Source organism: Hemicordylus capensis, chromosome 4, assembly GCF_027244095.1.
Source record: "Hemicordylus capensis ecotype Gifberg chromosome 4, rHemCap1.1.pri, whole genome shotgun sequence".
Lineage (NCBI taxonomy): Eukaryota > Metazoa > Chordata > Lepidosauria > Squamata > Cordylidae > Hemicordylus > Hemicordylus capensis.
Genome location: NC_069660.1, coordinates 14565409 through 14592857, shown reverse-complemented (window position 1 = coordinate 14592857; position 27449 = coordinate 14565409). Strand labels below are relative to the sequence as shown.

General features: G+C 45.9%; 1 protein-coding gene across 6 annotated transcripts in view; it reads right to left on the bottom strand.

The window, feature by feature from the left end:
• LAMA5 (laminin subunit alpha 5) overlaps window positions 1–27449 on the bottom strand; it is a 362437-nt gene that overhangs the window by 166661 nt on the left and 168327 nt on the right. For all 6 annotated transcript variants that reach the window (XM_053245482.1, XM_053245481.1, XM_053245483.1 and 3 more), the window contains 3 exons: window positions 13889–14007; window positions 10931–11101; window positions 612–709 (listed from right to left, as the gene is read on the bottom strand). In XM_053245482.1, coding sequence (XP_053101457.1) covers window positions 612–709; window positions 10931–11101; window positions 13889–14007 — 388 coding nt within the window. The remainder of the gene's footprint in view (window positions 1–611; window positions 710–10930; window positions 11102–13888; window positions 14008–27449) is intronic.

Sequence of the window (27449 nt, the reverse complement as noted above, 5' to 3'; positions counted from 1 at the left end):
CCCACACGTTGAGAAACCCTGGTGTAGAGAACATGGAAAAAATTGGGAGCGGGGTGGAAGATGAATGCTAATGTTGTAAGCCACCATGCATTCATATATGAAGAATGGTGGCATATAAAGATTATTATTATTATTATTATTATTATTATTATTATTATTATTAATTCAATTTCTATACCGCCCTTCCAAAAATGGCTCAGGGAGGTTTACAAAGAGAAATAAAACAAATAAGATGGCTCCCTGTCCCCAAAGGGCTCACATTCTAAAAAGAAACATAGGACACACACCAGCAACAGTCACTGGAAGTACTGTGCTGGGGGTGGATAGGGCCAGTTACTCTCCCCCTGCTAAATAAAGAGAATCACCACGGTAAAAGGTGCCTCTTTATCCAGTTAGCAGGGGGATAACATAAAATCAACAAATGAAATCATTAGCAGAGAATCTTACTTTCGAATAAAACAACTTGATCTTTAGGTTCCTTCATTATTATATATTATAAACTTTGTTTTATTTCAGCTAATAACCTTTTTAGTTCACAAGTTTAAATAGCAGTGTAGCACCCGGACTACACCAATACATCTAGACATGCTCTATTTCAACAGAAGCCTTACCTGTAAGGGTCTGTGGGATCCCTGGCATCACAGACGTCAGCATGTCCATGGCATACACATCGTCCTCCAATGCTGATATCTTTGATGCTGTAGTAATACTAGGAAAACACAGAATGGTTTGTCTTGATCACTTCGCAGAAAATGGCCGGGCATTCTCAGCCTTATAAGGGAATAAATAAATGCCAGAAGTACACAATATTCAACAAAAAATAGCTCAAACTTTGTATGTGTGTTACCATCTAGAAACTGATTTTTGAGAGATCAGAATAGGGTGGCATCAGCACCTCTACCATGCCAGGTAACTGCCAACACTGGCTGTTATACAGGATGTGGGTGTAAGACCAGAGGATTATAATGACATGACAACAGTGCAACCTTAGGATGATACTACACATCACAATGCAACCTTGGGATGATACTACAGAAATGTAGTATCATCAGTGCAACATCACAATGCAACCTTGGGATGATACTACAGAAATGTCATGTACCAAGGACTGAGAGAAGAAGCAAGTATGTGAGGAGGTGAAGCTGTTGTACAGGAACTGCTGGAACCAGTCACCCAAATTCCACAACCATTTGCTTGCTTTCCCTGTGAATGCTGCCTGAGAATAATCTCATGCCAATCAAACATTCTTCGAGGAAAGATAAATATAGGTACTTTGGACGAGCACTACCCCAGCAGGAAGCTGCATGGGGCAGCAGACATGCTCTCCTCTTTCTTAAAGCTTCCACTCCCCTCCCCGTGGCGGTGAACCGGTCTGGACCTCATTCGAACTAGTGCTTGAACCACAGTTCATGCACACCCAAACAGATAACCGCAATAAGACTTTAACTGAAGAAACGTGCCTTAGCCCAATCTGAAGCAGTATCATAAAACTGAAGAGCTCTTATTCTTAACATTAAATTTTGAATGTTAAGAGCCCTATGAACTCAGACTAAGTACCATTCTTGTGCCCTGAAAAAAAGGAAAGGGAAAGGAAAAAGGAAATAAAAATAGCTTATGAAGTAAGACCCATGTCAGAGTAGGGATTCCTCTGTCTTTGTTGCTAACTTTTGTCTCCATGCTTAGCCATAGGCTGAAGTAACACATGCGCACCAGGGATATATTGCAACATTTTGTTGCAGGTCCATGCTTGTCTGTTTATATTTTTGCTCCTTGTGCCTGCAAAAAACCCTTTTGTGCCTGAAAAAACCCTCCCTGTTTTTTCAGGGAGAAAATCCCCAGTATTTTCTCAATATGGGCTGAAATTTTCCAGTTTCAAAAGAACATAAGAGCAGCCCTGCTGGATCAGGCCCAAGGCCTATCTAGTCCAGCACACTGTTTCACACAGTGGCCCACCAGATGCCTCTGGACATGCCCTCTCTCCTTCTGTTACTCCCCTGCAACGGGTATTTGGAGGCATCTTGCCTTTGGAGCTGGAGGTGGCCTATAACCTCAGACTAGTAGCCATTGATAGACCTGTCCTCCATGAATTTATCTAAATCCCTCTTAAAGCCATCCACACTGTTGGGTGTCACCACATCTTGTGGCAGATACGTCCATAGGTTGATTATGCATTGTGTGAAAAAGTACTTCAATTTGTCGGTCCAAAATTCCTTGGCATTTCCCTCAACATACAGTTGGTTCAATAATATGCATCACTTCATCTACTTCATGCCTCTAGTTCATTGGGATCAGCATGACAACACACATCTTACTCAAGAGAAATTAATAGTTTTGTTCATTCAAACAACACTTTGGGGGCATTCTTCCTTTAGTCTGGCAAACCACACTGCATATTTCCAGTCTCTTCAGTGCAATTTTTACTGGCTATAGTAACTAACACCTGCTAGTGATTTCAAAATTCATGAACAGCAGGCTGCGATATCAGGAGCTATGTGCGATAATCAGCTGGTGGGTTTTGTTTTGTTTTGGCAGAAGTCCTTGAAGAGCATTTTCTCTCCCTCCTTCTGATGAGTCTTATTACTCTACACATCTGTATGCATCTCTTTAGAATGATGCCGTTTCGCTGGAATGGAAGATACAAAACAAGCAGTACCATTCTTGGGGTTGGAGGGCTAACTGGGTCATCAGCCCAAGCCTTGTGTCTATCCCTGGCCCCATGGCAGCAGCAGTGGCACAAAGATTCCAACCTGGAATCTCCCTGTCTACTGATGGCCCCAGAGCACAGCTTCCACCCCACCAAGCAGCTGCACTCCTGGCCCAAATGAACCCCTGTGGCGCTTCTGTTCGGCTGCATGCAGTATAGCTCCAGCTGGGACGCTCTCTCCTTTGGTTTGCCCAGAGAGGAGGGCATCCTAGCCAGAGCTGCCACTGTGCGCAGCCAAGCTGAGCATGCTCCGGGGCCTGCACTGGGCTGGCCAGTTGCTGCGGTGGGAGCAACTCTGGGGGCTGGGGGCAGTGGGGACACTCTAGGCAGGAATCTCCCCACTGCTGCTTCACCGAGGCCCCACATCTCTAGGCCTACACCACTTGGGCCCAACTTTCTCCAAGGGACAGCCCTGAAAACAAGATTCTCAAAGGGCAAAACCGGCCGCTGCATGGTGGTGCAGGTAGTTACCAGTAAAGATTCACTAAGATACACATGCTTGTTGCCCCCCCCCCCCGCCACCCAACACCAGAATAATTCTGTACTGCAAAGAGCTGAGAAAAGAGGCCACAATTTTATTCTTATTTTTTTCAGAAGAGGAAAACGGGGGGAGAGATATGCAGGAGACTTCCTGAATGCCTATCAATTAAAGATTGGCCCCAGTTGTGGGTAACTGGAAGTAGCTATTCAAGAAGCCGTCTCCTTTCAGACCATTGCTCTTCACTGGGACAAAACTGTTGGCCACAGACTTGGACAAAAAATTAGAGGTGGGGAATTATAAAATGTATTATTACACTCATAATATAATCCCAAAATATATTTAAACCCAATATATAAACATACTCCTGGATATATCATCCCCCAAACCAAGTCTCAACCAATGATGGAACTAACATGGTGACATTAAACATCAACACACACACAAAATAAAATTTCCAACTGTTGAAATGTGTTTCAGCTTCAAAGGTTAAACCCTCTTAAGCAGCTTAATGTAACATGTTCCTTTAAAAAAGAATGATCTCATTCTTCCAGATCAGGGTAGATGGGATCAAGTTCTCACTGAAGTAAACTCTTTCTGCTTTGATTGAGCAGACTGGGTCCCCACCCTGCCTGCACGAGTTGTGACCCACCAAGCCATGAGGTTCAGCAGCTAGGTATTGGGACCTGCCAAGAGCTTGACAACCCGTCTGTTTTTGCAGTCCCAAGTGAGCAGCAAAAGCAGGAGGTTTATCAAAACCCTGGTGGACCGCCAACAAGTTGATGAGGTGCACTTTGTTTAGCAAGTCACTGTAAAAACAGATATGGGTGAACAATTCCCATAATATAATTTATATATGTCAGTACACAGAATAAACCACTGTGAAAAAGTAATCTAACAGGGTTTGGTTTTGGTTTTGGTTTTTTAAAAAAAACCTTATTCACAGGATGAAATATATATAGCAGAACTCTTTAAGCAAGAAAGCTTCCATTTGGAGACTTTCATTTCCCTGCCCTGTATGAATGCAGACTTGGCTATCTATACAATTCATACCTATGTGGCACCAAAGGGTTTTTTTAGAAACAGAAAAACAACAACCAGATCATTCTTTTTTAAGGAATACACTTTTTAAGCTGCTGAACATGCTTTGTGGTATAGTTTATGAATCTGGGATTTAAAAGCGACTTGTTAGTTTAAAGGCGATATGCTTAGTAGCCTGTTTCTTCAACCTTTTCTGAAATTTTATTAAGAATATCCTTATAAATGTTCGTGTTGAAAAATGTTTTCAACTGATTTTTCACTGTTAGAGGGCATTGCTAGACTGCTGAGGACCCACAGAGCACGGTAGCCCCTCCCCCCATGTTTATAGGGCTGTTTTACCCTTTTTTGGGACATTTTCTGACCTCCAGGAACCTAACCCCCAGATTTCCATAGCTCCAATGACCCTGTATTCGCGGTTTCCCTATCTGCTGTAGTAGCGGAGAATACTGAGGTTCTCCTATATTGCAGGTATACACACTAGAAGGTTGCAAGTAAAGACAGGTTGCTTATCTGTAACTTGGGTTCTTCTAGTGGTCATCTGTGCTCTTACATGAATGGGCTTTGCGCCTGCACAGAGACCACATTGGAGCTTCCAAGCTAGAGTTCTAACTTTTGGCAGTAACCCCGCCCCCTCGGTATACAGGCGGCTGTGCGGGCTTCCCTCTCCAGTCTTCTGAGTCTGCAATCTGAAAGAGACTAGCAGAAAAGACATGGAAGAGGGGAGGATGGGTGGGTGTGTAAGAGCACAGATGACCACTAGAAGAACCCAAGTTACAGGTAAGCAACCTGTCGTTCTTCAACATGGTCTCTGTGCTTTACACGAATGGGTGCATAGCAAGCTGCACCCGTGCCATGCTCACCTGGAGGCAGGATCAGGCGAAGATAGGTTGTAGCACCGCCCTGCCAAATGCCGTGTTTTTTCTGGCTTGGACATCCAGGGCATAATAGTGTATGAAGGAGTGCTTTGATGCCCACGTAGCTGCCTGGCAGATGACATCTAGGGGAACAGATCTGTCAAAGGCAGTAGACGCCACAACCGCTCTCGTTGAATGTGCTTTAAGAGAGAGTGGAAGAGGTTTCTTGCCGATCTGGTATGCCAGGGAGATGGTGTGGACCACCCATCTGGATATGGTCTGTGCAGAGGACTGTTTGCTCTTGTTAGGGCCAGAGTGGAGCACAAAGAGAGAATTGGAGGTTCGAAGGGCAGAGCTGCGGTCAACGTAGAAGGCGAGCACCCTTCAGACGTCTAGAGTGTGGAGGCGTCGTTCGGCCGCAGTCGTCGGCTCGGCGAAGAATGCAGGTAAGGAGATAGGTTGGGAACGGTGAAACGATGTGACTACCTTCAGAAGAAAGGCAATGTCCGGCCACAGGACAGCCTTTTCCTTGTGGAAGGTGAGATAAGGAGGGTCAACTCTAAGAGCCCTGAGTTCACTGACCCGTCTGGCCGAGGTGATAGCCATGAGGAAGGCCACCTTACAGGAAAGGAGGTCGAAAGAAATCGTAGCCCTGGGTTCAAAGGGAGTGTTCATGCACGAAGAGAGGTCCAAAGTAAGGTCCCAAGCTGGGGCCATGACTGGCGGGTCCGGATAAAGGTGAGTGAGCCCTTTAAGGAAGCGCTTGACAGTAGGGTGTTGGAACCACGAGGGTGTGGAGGTGGGGGAGTTAGCCACTATGGCTGCCAGGTGGACCCGCAAGGACAGTATTTTAAGTCCGGCCTGCTTGAGGGATAGTAAGTAGGCACAAATATGTTCCACAGAAACAGAGTGCAGGGGAATTTCTCTGTCTTTTAGATAAGTTTGAAAGCGGGTCCACTTGTGGGAGTAAGAGGAGACCGTGGAGGGTTTGCGCAAGGCCTGGACTATTCATAGCAGGTCCGCCGGGAGGGCGGGACTATGTGCCAGGCTGTGAGGTTGAGACGCTGTAGATCTGGATGGAGAAGGCGACCGTTCTACAGGGAGAGGAGATGAGGGGTGTTCGGGAAGCGGTGGTACTGGTGGTTGGATAGACGAAGGAGTTGGGGAAACCAGGGCCGCCTGGGCCACCACAGGGTGATGAGGATGCAATGCGGGCGGTCCTGGGAGATCTTCTGAAGGACTCGAGGAAGTAGAGGGATTGGAGGGAAGGCGTAGATGAAGCGGTTCGTCCAAGGTAGGGCAAATGTATCCCCCAGGGAATTGGGTCCGATCCCGGACCTGAAACAATACTGGTGGCATTGTGCATTCGCCTCTGACGCAAAGAGGTCTATTTCTGGGAGGAACCAACGGCGGAAGAGGGAGCGGAGCGTGGGGGGGTGTAGTTGCCATTCGTGAGATGTTGTTTGAGTCCTGCTTAGCCTGTCCACCGTGACATTGTCTTGTCTTTGTATGTGGACCGCCAAGGGTGTGATATCGTGGTGAATGCACCAAAGCCATAGGTCCATGGACAGGAACAGGTGGAAGAGGTGCCACCGTCTGTTCAAGTAAGCTTTGGCGGTAGTATTGTCCATCTGAACAAGGACGTGGGAGCCTCGTATCAGGGGAAGGAAGGCTTTCAAGGCTTTGAATATGGCTAAGAGTTCAAGATAATTGATATGATGGGAGGCTTTGGCCGGGGTCCAGATGCCGTGGATGTTGTGATTGTTGGCATGAGCACCCCAACCGTCCAAGGAAGCATCTGTGGTAAGTAGAAGGGCTGGACGGGGAGGGTGGAAGAGGGAGCCGATGGTGAGGTTGGTCCTGTCTGCCCACCACAGAAGGGAATGCAGAACACGAGACGGAAGCGTTAGTTTGGTGGCGAGGGAGTCCTCGTGAGGAGAGAACACAGAGAGAAACCAGTGCTGGAGAGCCCTGGCCCATAGTCTGGCGTGAGGGAGGACATGGGTGGTGGAGACCATATGTCCTAGCAGGCATTGCACTGTTTGTGCTGATTGGGTAGGGTGGCAGAGTAGGTGGGTCGACAAGTCCAGGATGGCCTGGGTTCTGCGTTGAGGCAGGAAGATCTTGGATTGCACGGAGTCGAAGAGGATTCCCAGAAATTCTATGGTTTTGGAGGGTGTGAGCTTTGATTTGTCGTAGTTCACCTGCAGGCCCAGATTGGAGAGGAGGGTGATAACTGTGTGGAGGTCTCTGAGAAGGGATTGTGGGTTGTGAGCCACCTCAAGCCAATCGTCGAGGTATGGAAAAATCTGAATATTTCATTGTTGTAGGGCTGCCACCACCGGGGTCATGCATTTGGTGAACACCCGGAGCGCAGATGCCAGTCCGAAAGGGAGGGCGCGAAATTGATACATGTTGTGTGCTATTTGAAAGCAGAGGAAATGATGGTGCTGAGGTCTGATAGTGATGTGGTAATATGCATCCTTGAGATTGATGGAGACGAACCACTGGTTCTTTTGCAGAAGGGAGATGATGGTAGGAATCGTGACCATACAGAACCTGCAGTAGGTGATGTAGGAGTTGAGTTCCCGGAGATCCAGAATGGGGCAAAGGGAGCCATCCAGCTTCGGAACAGTAAAGTATCAGGAGTGGAATCCTGGGGTTTGTGGATTGTGAACCAGTTCTGTTGCAGATTTGGAGAGTAGAGAGTTGACCTCCTGCAGGAGAGCCAGGGTGGGTGGAGTGGATAATGGAGGGTTGTATGGAGGGGTGGATGCAAACTTTATAGCATAATCCATCCTTACTATGGTCAAGGCCCAGGAGTCCATGATGATATTCTCCCAAGCGGAGATGAAAGGGGAGAGCCTGGTGCCTCAGCGGGGCAGAGGGTGTAAGTCATTGTCCTTTAGCTGGGGGCTGAGACCCCTTGGATCGGTGCTGCATCTTGGATCCGGTGAAGTTGGAGTACTTTCTGTAATTTTGATATCTGTTGGAGCGAAAGGACTTGCCCTGGGGTTGATAGTATTGTTGTTTAGAGGAGTACGGCCGGCGTAGCCATTTTTTGTGGTTTACAGTGGTGGGTTGTGGAATGTTGAAGGCCCATGGAACGGGCTGTATTACGCAGTTTCTGTACTTTCTGAAGAGTATCATCCATTTTCTCTCTGAATAGGGAGAAGCCATCGAAGGGTAGATCCTCCACTCTGGATCTGGCATCGGGCGTGAGACCAGAAGATCTGAGCCAGGTATGACAGCGGAGGGCGACGGAAGTTCCCATTACTTTGGTGGCCCCTTCCGTGGAATGGCGGATTGCATGTAGTTCTTGTTTAGAGACCTGCGTGGCCTCCCGGAGGAAGACCTTGGCTGGGGCCTGTTGTTCTTCAGGAAGGTGGTCCAAGAATGGAGCAACATGGTCCCAAAGAAAGGACTGATACTTGGCATTGTATGCCTGGTAATTTGTGATTCTAGTCAATAAAGAAGCAATTGAGTATATAAACGTCTTCCAAACCCGTCCAGTTTCTTTCCCTCCTTGTCAGGTGGGGTGGAAGAGGAATAGCCCCTGAATTTAGAAAGGGAAGATTCGACCACAATCGAATCCGTAGAAGGATGTTGCTTCAGGAAGGAATCATCCTGTTCCGTGGAGGCATGAACGTTCCGTGGAGTCAAGCCATTTAGATGTCTGTGGGAGGGAGGACGGCTTGATCCAACAGGTCTTGGCTACTTTAAGAATGGATGGGTTCAACGGTAACAATACCGATGGGCAAGCGTCCTCCTTGATTAATTGAAAGAGTGGGTCAGGTTCAGATTTGTCTCCCTGGGCAAACTGGACTCCCAGGGAAGCTGCCATACGTGAGACAAAGTCTGTATAAACACGGAGGTTCTCCGATGGAGAACTGGGTCTCGGGTTCAGCAATAAAGAGGGTGGCGAAGAGCCCAGAGATATCGGATCGGACAGGGAGGATACCGGGCCCTCTTCATCCGAAGACGAGTCGGTCGATACTGGAGGTTGAAAGGGTCGAATCCAGAGCCGAGGTGTTGGCCTGGAGTAGGGGGCAACAGTAGCCGTGGCTGCCTGCACCGGTGAGTTTCTGGGTGGAACCCATGGAGGTAGAAGAGATGTCATCCAGGGAGGAGGAGGAGGAGGCAAAGTTGCCGGTCCCGAAGGCAAGCCGAGGCCGAGCAGGCCGGTATAGAAGAGCGAGGGGAGGCAGAACATCAAAGGGGAGGCTCCGCAGCCATGGAGGCCCGATGGCGTTGGCAAACTTCTTGATGAGTGTAGAAGTAGTCAGCCTCTTCCTCAACTTGTCTGGCATAGCGCTCATCCAGAACAGCTTCCAAATCCCGGTTGGCCCAGCAGCATGGTTGTTCGGGAGTGAGCTCCTCAGGCTGAGAGTCGTGGTCGGACTCGTACACGGGAGCCATAAGTGTCCTCGGTATCTAGGACAGTTTCAGTGTGTAGAGTTCGGGATCAACGTTCGGTATCGTGCGTCGACTTCTGCTATTTTGTTGGAGATTCAGAAGGAGCGCGACGGTCCTTCGTTCTCTTTTTCTTTTTGGACAGTTGGATAGAACGCGGTTCAATCAATGCCATCGTCGAAATCGACACTGCCACTGAACTCCTCGGTATCGACGTCGAAGCCCGAGCCATGGGATCGACGGGCACATTCACCTCGGGGGTAGTTGCCGAGACTCCCGGGGGGGACAAAATGGGCTGTAAGCCTGGGCTGCAGGAGAGGTATTGGACGAAACCTGCATGGTGGACAGTTTGTCCGAGCCCGTAGTTTGGAACGACTGTTCCCAAAGCCAAGAACGAAGTCGAGAGGCCCGATTCCTGCGCACCTGTTTGGTAAAGGCCACGCAGTATAGGCAAGAGCCAACTTTATGGGACTCACCAAGGCAAAAAAGACAGAGCTTGTGGCCGTCGGTCAAAGGGATCTTGGATTTACAGCGACCACACTGCTTAAATTTTGTAGTCTTTGCCATAGGCCGAAGAAGGTAAATGGAGAGAAGCGGAGGCGAAGGATCCGCAGGACGCCGGGCCCGAAGGCCACGACGAGGTGGAAAAAACGAAACTAAGAGTTATCCGGGGGGGGGACCGGGGGTGAAATAAAAATGCTAAAGAAGGGAAGTACTGAACTAAAATGAGGAGAAAAAGAGGGAAAGAGAATGCAGTACTTGCGAAGCGTCTAGCAAGGAAGAGCTCAACGATGTATCTTCAATCGCAGACGAAGAAAGACTGGAGAGGGAAGCCCGCACAGCCGCCTATATACTGAGGGGGCGGGGTTACCACCAAAAAGCAGATCTCTAGCTTGGAAGCTCCGATGTGGTCTCTGTGTAGGCGCAAAGCCCATTCGTGTAAAGCACAGAGACCACGTTGAAGAACAGTGGCTTCTTGGTTCATGAAGCAATTTACATATATATAGGAGTACCAAATATTACAACCTCCACGCACTGCCACATGGGAAACAGGCAACCTATGAAATAACTCTGAAAGGGGATTTAAATTCAGGTAATAAAGGAGTGCATTCTCTGGCCAAATGGGGTACCAATGCACTTTTTAAAAAAAATCTTGAAGAATACTTTGAGTAGTATACTATGGTTTTGTTTTTGTTTTTTTAAAGAACATTAATATATCTAATGTGACAAAAGCCTCGACAAACTGTTTCCTGCTGACCTGATCAGGAATTTATAAAGGCACTAAAGCATTAATGGTTTCCTGATTTGTGCAGAGTACATGGCATACTTCCAAGGCAAATGGTCCTACAATTTGTTTCATCTCGCAAAATGTTTTCCAAAGCTACTGCTCCCATACTAATGATTAGATGGATAATCAAGAGAAACCCAGAAGCATCTCACCCTCCGGGTCACGGTAGGGTCTCGTAAGGCTTTCCCCATCAGATGCCCAAGTAGGGTGTTCGTCCGCAGGAAACGCAATCGAATGTTGGTGGCTTTGGTAAAATTCCTCAGGAGAGGAGAATAAGAGAAATTCATGGCTCCTGGACGTCCATTCACCAAAGAGACTACAATCTGCAGGAGAAGAGTAAAAGAGAGATTGGTATCAGAAGGTTTTCATAGCAGGGGATAAATTCAATTCTTATTAACTCTACTCTGCTTCTAATCTCAAGGCAGGTAATATTTTTACTCCTCTACACAATAAATCTGCGAAATTGGCCACTGCTGTTCCCATTTTACTGATAGAGAACAAAGCTAGTGACTTGCTCAAGACATATGAACTTCACATATCTTGGATATATGGATACACATATACGTTGCAACTTAGCTGTTTCCCAGGTGCACATTCAACATGCTCTTCCCGAGATCTTTCTGGTTCTTTAGGAACATAGGAAGCTGCCATATACTGAGTCAGACCATTGCTCTATCTAGCTCAGTATTGTCTTCACAGACTGGCAGGGCTTCTCCAAGGTTGCTTGCAGGAATCTCTCTCAGCCCTATCTTGGAGAAGAGAGGGAGGGAACGTGAAACCTTCTGTTCTTCTCAGAGCAACTTCATCCCCTGAAGGGAATATCTTGCAGTGCTCACACATCGTCTCCCATTCATATGCAACCAGGGCAGACCCTGCTTAACTATGGGGACAAGTCATGCTTGCTACCACAAAACCAGCTCTCCTCTCCTCTTTGCAAATGTCGAATCAACTGCACATTGCCTCTCACCCCATGGGGAGGCAGTGACTCTTAGTGCTTACCTTCATGCAGAGTCGTTCTCTGTGCAAACCCTCTGTGTAAACAGAGGGCCTTTAAAGGGATTTGGAGCCACAGGCATCTTGGAAGGTGCATGGCAAGGCGTGCAAGGACAACTGGGAAATTTAGTCCCCAGGGAGCATTTCAAGACATCACTGAGGCATCCTGGAGCTCCAGATCCCTTTAAGGGACCTCCCAAGTGCTGTGCAGAGGACTGCTCTGCATGGAAGTAAGTGAGGCAAGCTCCCTCCTCCCTATGGATCCAGAAGTGATGTGCCGATAATTCAGCTTCTACACTTCAAAGCCTTCTTTGCACAGCCCTAGCTGGAACTAAAGAATGAATGAAGCCAATACTGACAATGTACAGTACATCACTGAGAATGTCTCAGTTAACACCCATTTCAATTTTCAGTTCAGTACTTTTACATAAGACATATCCAATTTAAGTACAATTACTTGAGCATCCAGTGGGCAGTTCAGACGTCATGGGGAACCAAGGCTAAATCTCAGTTTAATGTGATCTCTCCTGGGCTTTGAAATGCACACGCTCCACTCTCCTACCCATGTGTTGGTTAGGAGAATTCTACTACCAGCTGTGGTTAGAAACAAAGCAAGATCAGTCATGACATCCAGACCGACTGATCTTGGTTTTTTCCTCTCATTCGTAGAAATCCTTGCATAAAAAAGCACGGGCCAACATCTTAGCATTAGTTAAGATGTGGTAACAGTTCTCACTTCTGAAGCACAGGTGCTGGGGTGGGGTGGGTGCTCTGATTTCCCTCTCCCCCAGAAGCACTGTATGCAATGCACAATTATGTCTCTGTGGGTCACACAAATTGGCAAAAATCACCCCCTCGCATGTTAGCACCTGCACTTCAGAAGCGGAAATTGAGTAACTGCAGGCATGCATCCTTTGGCTGCATACATGCATTTGTTAAGATGTCAGCCACTGTGAGAAAGCTGAGAAATAGTAGAGAAACACCACAGGTATAGTCTCTTGCACATCATAAGTAAATGCAGGCTTCAAGTTATATGCAGGCACATTATGAGTCAAATACTTATGAGGGGGACCTGCAAAATATATATTATGCATATTATATTATGGCCATGCGTTTTGGGTTCAGAGATATTCTCAGACTAAATGTTCCTATTCTGCATTTCAACTGGAACTCTCAGTCTTTGCTGTTCTCCATAAAATCACACACCCCATGCACCTAAACAGAACATTTTGCTTGATGAACAAGCATGTCTGGGGTTAAATAAACTTATTACACCCCATCATATCCCTTTACCAACTGCAGCTGGGTTTGTAAGTTGAAACACAGTATCTATACAGCTGGAACAATTCCGCCAGCATGACTCACAATTCAAGCAGAATTGAGCAACAGGATGCACCAGAGTTTCCCAGGCGCAGTATCCCATGGCCTATTATCACTTTGGATAGCTCAAGAATAATTTAAAGAGTAAAAGAGTGAAGGGTAGGAGTCATTTATCTCCTAAAAGAAAGAATTAACAATGCTATGCATATCCTCCATTTCCGTGATTCTGCTGCACAAGAATGGAATCAGATATGTAGTGTGGAATATGGCATCGCAAGTAAGTTATCTTTAAAAAAAAAAAAGATTTCTAATTCACATTTCTGCAAATGATAGTTTGAAGAGGTGTAGGAAGTGATTAAGAGAAGCTAAGAAACCAAAGCCAGGGGTGGCAGAACTGCCAGTAGTCAATAGATGCTAATTCACTGCATACAGCTCTGCTTTGGCTATTTATCCCAGGTGCCCTCCCCTCTCCTCCCTCATCACCCAGTGATTTTCAATCTTTGTCCCATTTGTCTTCCTGACAATGCTGTCACAGACGCCATTTTCATTCCTACTTTACAAACAGGAAGCAGTTTGCTCAAGTTTAAGTGAGCCCATCTAGACCCAAGTGGAATATTCCATCTACTATTAGCTCACACTGCACTCTCAGAAACAAACACACCACCCCTTGTGAAATTCCAAATAATGATGTTTTACTACCTGATGTTAATTAAGTACATCTTCATGCCCATTTGAGTCATCTAGAGAAGAACCTTAATACCCTTGATGCACAGTTATGCGAAGACAAAAGAGCTCACCTCCCCATTCTCCAAGGGCACAATGCGAGAATATTCCGTGGTGCAAATGGCGTCATTGTCCTTGGTGATCCGTTCCACAGTCTTCAAGCCAAACCTTTCTATACAATCTCTCTTGGAAGCTATTGAGCACAGAAACAGAGACATGAAAAGATGCACATATGTATTTTAACCAAAATAACATGTACTTTGCATTTATGTACCACTTTCAAATATTCAAAGTGCTTCACAAACACCATTGATGTAATCCTTACAACATCCCTGTAAGGTAAGTTATTAGGTCTGTGCAAATATTTGGCTCTGAATAACTGAAGGCAAATGATCTGAACAGCCCCAGTGGCACTACATGGAGGCAACCGTTCACACTACTCACCCACATGCAATCTGGGGGCTATGTAGGGGTGTGCAAATTGGTTCAAGCTCGAACCGGGTTTGAGTGGAACTGTCCCAATTCGACCAGTTCAAGCTTAAATCAGATCGGCTCTCCAAAAGGGGGGCTGATCTGAGCTCGAGCCAAACCAGGCCCGATTCAGATCAAACCAGGTCAGCCTGGTAAGGATTCCTCTTTACAAGCCCTATGGAAATGAAAAAGGGCAGGAGGGAGGTTGCCTCATGCGCGGCAGTAATGGCATGGCTCCTCAGGATGGTGAAGGTAAGCACTGAGGCCATTAGAGTGGCCTCCACACATGTGGGGCCTCATCGCCCTGAGCTCATGGGGGAGGAGCACCAGCAGGGCCTGGGGGAGGAGCACCAGCTTGCAGCTGCCCCCGAGGAACCACACCACCACTGCAGCATGTGAGGTAACCTCCCGTCCCCCACCTTTCAACCCTGTAGGGTTCCCCTGGTGCTTTTAAAGGGGAATCCTTACCGAATTCCTCTTTGCAAGCACTAGAACGGGGGTCAAACTGGTTCGACCCCGGTTCTAGGCACAAACCGAACTGCTGGCTGGTTCATTAGAACCAGTACATGGACTGGGCAGTTCAAAATTGAACTGCCCAGAGTGGTTCTGTAAACACCCTTAGTGCTGTGCTGTTCCCTCACAGTGATACAGCCCTTTAAAGAGAAACAGAGCCCTGCTAAGCCCCACTGACATCTGGCAAGGCATACAGGGAATGCTGGGAAGTGAAGTCCTTTCAGGTGCTTTCCCCATAGAGCTCCATTTCCCAGCACTCCCTGAACACCTTTTCCAGATGTAGCTGGGGCTCAGCAGGGCTTCATTTCTCCTTAAGGGGATCCATGAATGCAGGGACTAGCATGGCAGTGTGCACAAGGGAGTAGGGGGAATGGTCTCATCCGTGTGGTGCCAGCGGAGCTGCAAGAATTATTTGGCTTCAGCTATTGAGAGCTGAATATTTGCACAGGTAGATACATATGAGTTGCAGATGGGGGGCTGAGGCTGAAAAAGAGCAGCTTGCTTGGTTACCTAGTGCAAAGGTAAAAACTGAACCAGGGACGGTCTGATTTCTAGCCCAGTTCCTTAGCAACTATATATTATATATACTATACTACACTATATATATTATATATACTATACTACACTATATATATTATACCATATATATTATACTATATTATACCAGTCCTATAAGTGCTAGAAATGGAATGAGATACACAAACACAGTGATGAGAGCACTTGAAATTTATGTGGACATCTTTTTTAAAATGCAGTGTTTTGTAGGAGATGTGCCCCTTATTTTCATACAAAATGCAATGATGGCTACTTGCGAAATAGCAGGCAACTATAATTTTTTAAAACATACGCCTACAGTGATAAAAGAGGAGGACTCTATCTCCATTTAACCCTGCAACATTTAAAGAATAGAGATCCCATACAGATCCGGAGGTGGAAACCTTTTCGCAGATGCAGGTCCCAACCTGCTCCCCACAGATCAGAGTCCAGAAGCAGCTGTAGAAGAAACTTTTGTTTCTTGCCAAGAAATGCTGGCTACGTTCAGGGAAGACAAATGGTAATATACTACAGTACCCCAAAAGGGCTGCACTGACCCCACATCACCCCAAAATGTTGCATCTGACAGACATTTTATGTGTATACCACACCAAAAGTACGTCTCTGGGCAGTTTACAAAAACATAAAACAAAACAAAACAAAAAACATTAAAACAATTTAAAACCTAATTTAAAAGCTTGGGTGAACAAATGTTGTCTTTAAAGACTTTTAAAAAGCTGTCAGGGATGAGGAGACTTTGACAGTGCTTCTCCAACAAAGGACAGGTATTTATTGGGAAACAACTTCCTAATCCTCCTAACACTTTTCAAACTAGTAGTGATGAACAAGATAAGAAAGAAAACCAAATGCAGAGCAAGAGGCTAAAGCACAAAGAAAACCATCATTCATTGATCATGAAAGATCTTTCTGAAACACAGGCTAGAATTATTGCAGGGATCTAAAGGACTTTTGATGAAAGCTGCCATAGCTTCTCAACCAAATATCCTGATGTGGCTGCTGATGAAGGAAGGATCCTGTGATCACTGGGATTTCCTCAAAACCACGCTCATGTTACTGAGTGTACACAACACAAAGACGGGGCTGAGTGCTTGAGGCCAAAGTTCTCTCCCCCTCTGCATGTTTGGCATTCCAGCGTGAGCAAACTAGATGAAGGAGACGGCACTGTGGGGGTGCACTAGAGCGCAAACAGGGTGGTCCTCAGAAATGCCAAACCCTCCTGGAATTGCTCACATACTTGAACACTCTGCTTGCTTCTGACAGGACAGGGCAATAGGCTTTGCAACACTCCCATATGACAGAGAAACAAAAGTCCTATTCAGACATAGTTCCAAAGATGTTCTACACCTGTCAGGTCCCACTTCCGATACTTATATTCACATACAGTGTCTTTGAAATCACATCTGAATCAGGGCTCCCTCTAATTTTTTTCACGTATGTGCAGAATGAGTTTTGTTCTGGGCAACAGTATCAAGGCAGTGCGTGATCACGTGCATTCAGAGTGGGATCTTCCTGATTCAACCTGAGAAGGGTCTAAAATTATCTGATTTTGATTAATTAAGTGCCATCAAGTCAGTGTCAGCTCTTAGCAACCACATAGAGAAGATTCTCTCCAGGATGATCTGTCTTCAACTTGGCCTTTAAGGTCTCTCATTGGTGCATTCATTGCTGTTGTAATCGAGTCCATCCACCTTGCTGCTGGTCATCTTCTTCTCTTTCCTTCAACTTTTCCCAGCATTATAGACTTCTCAAGCGGAATTAACTGGGCGTACATCGAAATTAACTGGGTGGACATCAAAAAACTTGTGTGCACATGCACATGTGCATGCCTCAGAGGGAGCACTGATGTGAACAGGGCTGAAAGCTGACTGCTAAATCAATAAATGAAACAGCAAGATGCATCTCCTTTACACAGTACCGCAGGTGGCCTAAATGGATAAAAGGCTGGCATTAAAGAGGTAACAAGAGGCCTCTGCTGTTGCCACTTGCTCTCTAGACATTTGCCACAACGCTATGCTCAGGGTTGCCATGTTTCATACCAAAAGAAGCTTCTGTTACTGAAAGTAGAGAAGGAACAACTTCTTCCATCATAAGGAGAGCTAAAATGGGAGCAAATAAATGTGCTGGAATTCTTGCTGCCTTAGAACACTTTTTTTTTTTTTTAAAGTGTCCCACCCACGGTGAAATGCGACAACTAGCTGAAGTCAATTTCCTACCCCAGGAAGTGTATCACCTACTTTGAAATTTATGTTCCATCCCAAGCAAATGTGTGATCACAACTAATGATAATTAACCTCAAAAATCATTATGCATCTGAGTAGCAATCATGTTTGCAGAATGGAAATGGCCTAGGACGCAGTAAGAGAGCAAGTTCCCAGTTCTCCCTCTCCTCCTTCTCCCTCTCATTACATCTCTTTCCCCACCATGAGTCAGGCTGGTTAAGTGTCAAGCTACACCTAGCAGTGTGGCATGTTTCCACAGGCAGAAGTGGGGCGGGTTGCCATGCCAGATTCCTGGTATCTGGATTGAATATCAGCATCCCATTACTTTCAATAAAGAACTGCTGTTCTGAACGTAACTGGTTTCCCCTTAAAGAATAGGGGCCAACTTGCCAGAGTACGAATCGATCAGTATCAAAGGAGACCACCCCCACTGAGAATATTTTGGTAAATAAGAGGAAATACACAGGCAGGGCGTGCAGTTCTAACTTCAAGGTCCAGTATGCTTTTTGTACAATGGTGTGTATTCTGCCTGAAACATGGCTGTTGAACTGGGTATCTATTAGAGACACTAGCAGCAGACAATGAACTTCTTTGTCACTGCAGGCTAAACTCTTCAGTGTTGACTAGAAGAAAGCCAGAATAAAACAATTTCTTTTCCTCATCCATGACAAGACTGTGACAAATATATTTATATTCTCGAACACCCAAGGAGTTTAGGGGGGTGGGTTCAGAGCGGGATAGGAAAATGTGTGGTTGTTTGAAGTCTGAAGCCACATGACAGTTTCTCCCAGCTGCTCTTGGATCCTGAAATTTTACTTTTGTGTAGGAATGGCAGATTAAAATGGTCAATGTTTTTGTGTTGGGTGTTGGTCCAAAAACACATTGTGCTGTCTTCACCAATTAAGCATGTTATGCACAACCCAAGTGTCTTGGCAGCTGAAACATTATCCCTTGATCACCATAACTAGCCATTGCTTGTGATGTTCTGCCTGGGATAAAAGTAGTTTACTCAGGAGCAGTGTTCCCTGTATTAGGGATTCCCAGTTGTTGTTGACTACAACTCCCAATATCCTCCGCTTCAGTGGTCTATGGCTAGGAATTGTGGGCATTGTAGCCAACATCATTTGGGAATCCCTGTTAAAGAAACAGAAGTAAATCCACTTTGTTAAGTAAGATTGTCTTCCAAATAAGCGTGCATAGAGTTGCAGCCTTAGTCTTCAAGAAGTAGGTGATCTTGCTTAGTAACCTTGGATTTGCATAGAGGGACACAAACATAAATCTTTCTCTTGTTTTAAGCAGATATAATTCTGCAGGCAACAGGCATATGAGTTGCATGGCAAAATAATTTGGATTATGCTCCTAGGTTGTATAAAGGCTATATTAGTTGCAACCCAATATGTTTTAGCTTGTATAGCAGCCAACTAGGATTCCTGCTTGTTTGGGAAACAAATGAATTTCAAAATGGAAATCCTGGTTTAAGCTGATCTTTTTTCACAGTAATTTAAATCGGTCCACCCTGCTGTGAGAATTGCACACTGTTATGTGCAAAGGAAAAGTGTTCTTCTGCTACAACAGAGCTGCTTGCCTTTATTTATTATTATTTATTTAAAATATTTATACCACACCCCTCCAGTGCACTACTGCTTGGGGCGGCTCACAACAATAAGAAAGATACAAGATACAATAAAAGTAATAAAATTAACTACTAATTGCCTTTGCACCTTCCACTGGGATAAGTCTTCTTCAGCTAATAAATTTCCTTATGGAATTGTTGACTAAACCATACAGCCATGCTAATAGTCTGCAGCTTTTTCCTTCCAGTCTCCAAGATAGAAGCTTATTTCCCTCTCACCCCCAACTTGTTGACTATTCCTGTTGCTATGGAAGATATACAGGTTGTTGCCTCCACCACCCCATGCCCCAAAGGACCTCTCCAAACTGGGAGAGTGGGCAATAAAATGGCAAATGTGGTTCAATGTTATCCAGTGCAAAGTGATGCATAATGGGGCAAAAAACCCAACTTCACATATCTGCTGATGGGCTCTGAGCTGCTGGTGATTGTCCAGGAGAGGAATCTTGGAGTCATGGTGGACAACTCATTGAAAGTGTTGACTCAATGTGCCGCAGCTGTGAAAAAGGCCAATTCCATGCTTGGAATCATTAGGAAGGGGATTGAAAATAAAACGGCTAATATTATAATGCAAAAATGATGGTGCAGCCACATTTAGAGTACTGCGTACACTTCTGGTCACCATACCTCAGAAAGGACATTACAGACATTACAGGTGCAGAAGAGGGCAACCAATTTGTTCAGGGGCCTAGAGCACTGTCCCCACGAGGCAAGGCTACAACACCTGGAGGTTTTTCACACATGGCTCTATGCCTCAGGGTATCTGAAGAGTGTATCTGCTTCGCAGCAGATTCAATGCATTTTAATTCGAGGGATGAAATGGACCATTCACATAGACAGCAGCATCTCCTTCACACAGCCATCAGCACCTCCATCAACACCTTCAGAGAAAGCAGAATCCCCCGAGTTCCCCCCCCCCAAAAAAAGTTGCTGGAAATAGAGGATTTTTTAAATGGACATAACCTGGGTTAAGCCAGAATTCTCAGCCTCCATTCAGGGAGAATCAAAGTCCTGTCTGTCCTGGTCCCTGACAGCCCACAGGGAGGTCGGATTAAATCCAGTGAATATGTGGACTGGTACACTCCAATCAGGACTGGATTTGCGGGGAAAGCCCTGTCTGTAAAACCTCCTGGGGCTTTTTAGTTCAGAAAAAAAGATGACTAAGGAGAGACATGATAGAGGTCTATAAAATCATGCATGATATGGAGAAAGTTGGTAGAAAATTTTCTCCTTCTCCCATAACATTAGAACCAGTGGTCATCCCATGAAACTGATTGCCAAGAAATGTAGGACTGACAAAAGGAAGTATTATTACACACAATGCATAATTAATCTATGGCATTTTTGCCACAAGATGTGGTGACAGCCAACAGCCTAGATGGCTTTATAAAGGGTTTTGATAAATTCATGGAGGAGAGGTCTATCAACAGCTACGAGTCGGAGAGCTATAGGCCACCTCCAGCCTCAGAAAGATGTCTCTCAATATGAGTTGCAGGGGAGCAACAGCAGCTCTTGCCTGTGGGCTTCCCAGAGGCAACTGGTGGGCCACTGTGTGAAACAGGATGCTGGACTAGATAGGCCTGATGCAGCAGCAGGGCTGTTCTTATGAAATGTCTGGAAAGGCTTCATTGACTACAAAACTTCATAGCTTTTAGGAGTTATCCTTGCAAAACTATTTCATTTAATCAATTTACAGGAAACTTCCCATGGATTTAGACACACTTTTATTGCAAAAGTGGGTAGAGCACAGAATGTTGAAGACTGGGTCCTAGGCTGGATTGTACGCCTGGACAGGATTTTTTTTAAAAAAAAATATTTTTATTGTTTTCCAACAAAATAACAGAATAAAACAAGAAACAGTAAATAATAGAGAAGGAAGAGAAAGAAAATAAAAATAATTTTACAATTAGCAGTTCTTAGACATCTCATAATTACATACATCTATCGGGAAGTCCAAAAGCCCTCTGTTCTCCACCTTCCAAAAGCACCCACCCACACAAATCCACCCTTGCCAAGAATTATTTTTTAAAAAGAGAAACAGAGAAAACACTAAAATAACTATATATTCTAGAAAGAAAAGCCAAATCTTGGATGGGGGTGTTAACTGTGCTAAACTGTAAATTATAAAGGGCTCCCAAGTAGAAATAAATGTTTCATCTGAAGCATTACATAAATAAGCAGTGACCTTAGCCATAGAGGCATATTCCCATAATTTTAATATCCACTCATCTACCATCGGGATCTGGACAGGATATTTTAAATAATAAGTTACAAATTAAAAGGAGCCCTGAAGCAAAATTTGTTGGTTAAAGTTGCCTGCCTTCACCTTCCAACACATACATACATACACACACAATCCTAAGATAAGTAAGTAAAATCCTGAAGGAAAACAAGAGTTAGAAACAATGGCTGACATCCTGTCTAAAATACTCAACTGAAGTCCTATTGGCTGACATGAGATGCTGGCTTATGAGAGTGGAGGAAGAGCTCATGTCCTTGCAAGTAGCCAGGAAACTTACTGAATGTGAAAAGCCCTTTTTGCATCCAGGAATATGTTCATGAGGGCTGCCTACCAGGTGTCATGATCCAGCCGAACCAACCTGAGGAGAGTCCAGGGGATGAGTCTGAGATGGTGGTGCTCCTCGAGACCGCCCCACTTGCAGGAAAACCCCTAGCTCCGCCCACCAATGAAGAGCCCAACAATTCTCCAGAGCAGGGTTGCGCAACTCAAATGCCCTGGTGGGCCAGAACCATCTACAAGTTGGCATGCAGGAGCCGAGGTCAATTATTAGAATATTACTACATTAAATTTAAAAATATTATTAGTTATTTGTGGATCTATTCCCCCTGTCCACGGACCCATAGTTTCAACCAAGGATAGTGGCTAGAGAATAGGTCCGGTCCCTGCTCAATCAGTGGGGCCCCTAGAGTGTATGCCAGCCCCAAATGCCAACTCTCCTCTCCCTAAACTGTTGTTGCTTTCAGGCTGCAATGCTAGGTATGCTTACATGGGAGTAAGCCTCACTGGGCACACCAATGGAGCATATTTCTGAGAAAGCATGGACAGGACGGCACTACAAGGCAGCTTCCAGCTCCTGTATTGCTTCGGGATACCTGGGGGCCAATAAAATAGTCACTGCGGGCCAAATCCAGCCCCCGGGCCTTATGTTGTGCAGGCCTGCTCCAGAGGATCACCCCAGAGAACAACCTCTCAACCTGGGGGGCCCCAAAGGGCCAGAAGAGGTGAGAGAGGCAGAACCTCAGGCACAAGAACCCCAGGAAGCTCCCCTGAAGCCCCCTATGAGCCAGAGGGGAGCCTAACCCAAGCACTAGCACCTCCTGTCCCTACCCTCAAGTCTGACCCCAAAGAGGGGCCTAGACCACCCACTCATCGATGCCAGCAGGTGAGGGTGGAGTTGCAACAACGAAGACATGCACGACTGCCTGCTCAGCCTGCCTTCTCTCAAAAAGGGCTCCTCAGGAAGCAAGGGAACAACCAGCCCCAGCTGTTAACCCTTTTGCACTAGCTACCAGTGCTAGGCTCTGAGCCTTTATAAGCCTCACACAAGCAAGTAACTCTTGCTGGAACAGCAGCTCACTTTACTGCTGAGTCTAGCCCCTTGCACATCTCCCTGACTTGTAGACTGGAAGGCAGGCAACCTTGCCACCTTCACCTCCCTAGATCTCGGGCCCAGCTTGTCCTTGCCCAATCCTGAGCTCCCGTTCTTATGTGGAGCCAACCCCATCGGGAAGACAGGTCCTGCCCAGGTCCTGGAACCAAGCTTGACTCTGAGATGCAAGGCAAACCCAATGTGTGTTTAGTTTCCTGGCTGCTTACAAGGACGGAGTTCTTGTTCCCCTTTGTAAGCCTGTACGGCATGTCAGTCATAGAAAATGAGTAGTTCTTTAGAGTAACTCTTGTGCAGTACTATTAAGTAACAATCTGGATGTCAGCCAATGCGCAGAAGAGGAAGGACCACCTTGGTTACTACTGGCAGCCCCTGTGTATCTATCAGTGCAAGATATTTTGAAACAGGATGAAAATGTGAGCCATTTCTAAAATTCTGTTGCATTCGAGAAATTATTTAAGCTAAAGATGCTTCTTCTATCTCCTATCCAGAAAAGGGATGAGCACCTGATACACACACATATACATTTTGTAAAAGAAAGGAGGGAAGGTAGCATACTCAATGGGAAAATTGACTGTATAGTATTTCCAGACACTCCTTCAGCAGGTTTTTCTGTTTAAAAGATCACTGTAAAGCTTAACTCACATCTCCTACCAATTACTGCTTATGCTCCCTAGAGGAGCCGGTGCTTAATATGTTCCAAGTACTTTGGCTAACTTTCTGTGTGCTTTATAGTGATATTAGTAAAACAAGCTAGTGCTTCCTTGTAACTTCAGTATCAGATTCTTGCTCTGGAACCAAGATGCAGCTGAAATAAATTCTCATATCCAGTTTCCTCGGTTTTCCCTTCGCAGGGAACTACCGGAGAAAGAACAGACAGCCGTGAATGTCTAGTCAGCAGTGTTTAATGTCTAGGCGGCAGGAAACAGTAGCTTGTATCTTCTCACATGGCAAAAGGGCTCATCTTCCAAGCCAAATTGTGAACACGAACAATGGTGAAATGAGCCTTCACAAAACATTCTCTTCCCCCCACCCCGTGTTCTATAAAAAGTTGATATATTAAGGTTACTGCCAAATGAGTTTTGGCACTGCCACCTAACTACGTAAAAGGTTTAAAGAAGTAACACACTGGGCTTCCCGCCACAGAGGCCAAACCTGGTTGGGTTTCTATACTAGCCGTATTGTTGGTGTGAAAGCTGCACAAATGAAGGACAGGAAAAACCCACCAAGGACAGGCCATTGGCAGCTGCTGCAAAATGTGAAGTGATGCCAGAAAGAGCATGCAGCTAAGAATGGGTGTGCAAATAAGGGAGTGCTCTGTGCTAAGTGACAAAGCTGCTTCTGGGTCAAAGGGGAAACTAAGAGATGTAGAAAAAAATAGCACTGGACTCCAAATATTTTGAAATGCGGACTTTAATATACTATCTGTTTCTGCAATGTAAGAAATGTATTTGGATATTTAGATTTAAAAGGGGGGAAATTCCTACTCATCTTGGCCTCAGACAGAAAATTCATGAAGAACTTTGGGGTCTTGTGTTTAGGGATAAGAAGGGTAATACACACTCGATTATGGATCTTGCTTGCCACAAGAATATGCTGCTGCAACAAACCAGCTTATGCTCCCCTCTCCCCCCCCCACACACACACGGTGCAAAAGTCATGACAAACCATGGTTTGTCATGTCTGAACCAACATCATCTAACTAATAGTGCTTATGGGCTGGAGTGGTAGCTCAGTGGAAGACATCCGCTTAGTGTGCAAAAGACCCCAGTGCAATGCCTGGCATCTCCAGGAAGGGTTGGGGGGAAATTCTGGCCTGAAGCCCTGAAGAGCCATTGCCAGTCAGAGCAGACAGGACTGAGCCAGAAGGAGCAATGGCCTGATTCAGCAGATGGCAGTTTCCTTTGTACAGGTGCCTACCAAACCAAGTTCTGAAACCATGGTTTGAAAGCCACAGAGGCGGTTCCCATGATCAGCGGGACCCACCAGATAGGGTTAAGATGATCCTGCAGTCTGCCCTGGGTGGCTGGATCGGCCGCCCACGTGACTTCCGGCTCCGTTACGGAGCTGGCAGGGGCTTGTGAGTTTGGGGGCCACGTGGCCCCTGCAAGTTCCAGCAAGTGCACAGAGCATGTTGGAGACCCCCCCAAGCCGGGAGGCTGCTTTTTAGCCTCCCAGTTGGGGGTCTCCTTGTGAGTTACCAGGGCAACATGCAATCCGTTAACTCCAGTTAGTGGAGCGCTCGCTCTGCTAACTTGGGCTAAGGGGAGGAGTAGTTAGGGCGGTTTGCTGCCGGGAGCCGCTTGGCTCCCCTGGCAGCACACGACTGCCAAAAAACGGACTAGGCTCCCGTAGCCCACTTGTTGGCGGTAGTGAGAATCGCCTCACAGTCTAGACAAATTGTGGTTGGGTGTAACATCTGAACCCGGCTTGGAATACTATTCCACCTCTGGGGGCACTATTCAGGACAGCAGCCCAAATAGCAGTCCAAATTCTTAAGGAAAGCAGGAGAACCCTCATAAGCCATGGCTTGCCTGTACATCTTGAACACAACTCACGGTTTGGAGTTTAAACTATGGTTGATGCAAATCACGGCTTCGAGTTCCGTCCAAACCCAGAGAGAGAGAGATACACAGACACTGCCAAAGCCCCAGGGCTCCACAAAGTCACTCTCAATACTTGCTATGGCAAGTGTCCTTCCTCCATTTGGCAAACATTACTAGCTTAGAGATGGGGGAATATTATCCGTGACCACTCGCTACACTTTTAAGCTCATCAGAACTACAGCTTGACTGTAGGATGTGCCCCCTCTCCTCTTGCACTTGGTTCTCGGACAAAGACTGCTAACCTTGCTCTGTGCTCTGGAGACATTCCAAGTACCTCTGAAACTCTGTTTGATGCCAGAAAGGACTAGAGGTGGGTTAGAGTCATAGCACCCACAAATGTTGGCTTGTGGGCAAGGCCAGCCAAAATCTGTGGATCCCTGCTAATCCTGTCAGCTGTGGATCTGATTTTTTATTTTAGAGATCTGTATCTCACATTTTGCCTAAGTCTCAAAGTAATGTTCTTGGTACCAGGCACAGATTCAATTCAGTTCAGTGCGTATTAGGAAAAGGTTTATAGAAAAGAATCTTGGCTACTTGAGAATCAATCTCTTGCTGCTCAGAAATTCAGCTAGTGTTCCCTGCACAAAGCACAGCATTTCTGGTTGAAGCGTTAACTTTCCAATAAATGTTTAAGCTGATGGAAGAACAAAGTAAAAGACAGGAAGGAGATGCCAGAACGTCATTTGAGAGACCACAGTAAGATACACAGAGTAACTCCCTACAGATTGCTCTGATCTTTAACTGAAAGGCTGTCTCAAGGTAGACAAAGCAAATTCCTGTTGCTTATCATGTTAAAACCAACCAATAAAATAACTTCCTTGAGTAAATATATTACACCCTCTACATCCAGAATACAGCAATTTAGATAAATGAGTTACCAATCAAAAGGATTTTCTAGATAAACTCTTCAATATCAAATGCTAGCCTCCATTTTGGCGATAGAAAATACAATCTAGATATACACTATGGAAATTTTTAGCTCACACTTCTACATTCACAGACCACAACTAGGCCACAACTTTCCCCTGGCAACACCACAAACCGGAGTATGTTCCCCAGTCATTTGCTGCAAAGAGGGCTTCCTTCTCATCAACCAAGAAAGGATGCTTTATCATAGCCATTCTCAAACTTGTTAAGTGAGATGCTCCCCTCCTCACCCTGCACACACACACGATAGCTCAAAAGACTCCAAACATAACTCAAGGCCAATTCACATGACCTTTTAACCATTATATGACATTCAGGATAGTTAACTTGTGATAGTTAGTGGCAATGAATGAGGCTCTTCACACAATCAGTGTGAAGATCTGTAAGGGGGTTTGCGGGGAGAGCGGGCTTAGCCCGCTCTCCCCGCAAACGATCCAAAGGCAGCCCTGGGCGGCCAGATCGGCTGCCCACATGGCTGCCAGCTGCGTCATGGAGCCAGAGGGGACTTTAAGGATCGAGAGTTGCGCAACCCCACAGAAGTTCCAGGACGCCCCGTGTGAGCGTGTGGGGCATCCTGGAGAGACCCAGTAGACCCAGCCCAGGGGTCTACTCGTGTGTCACCACGCACTACAGCGACACATGATCAAAAAGATGAGGAGCACTCGCTCCATTAACCTCATCTAAGGGGAGTGGTATTTTGGGAGGTTTGCTTCCTGGAGCCGCGCAGCTCCCATTGCTGCCCACGATCGCCCAAAAGCGGGCTAGCCCGATCGTGAGAATAGCCTCAATGTGTTCTACACTAGGCATCCAAGTATCCCAACCGCAAACCGCCCTGAGCCATTTTTGGAAGGGCGGCATATAAATCAAATAAATAAAATAAAATAAAATAAACTTGCTTTTGTGCCTAGTGTAGAACACATTCAAACAACACTTTTAGCTCACACTTCTACATAGAACACAACATTGGGGCGATTCTCACGACCAACAAAAATTGGGCTAGGAGAGCCTAGCCCAATTTTTGTTGGTCATGAGAACAACCGGGCTCGCAGCCGAGCCCAGTGGTTCTTGAGCGGGTAACCTGCTTG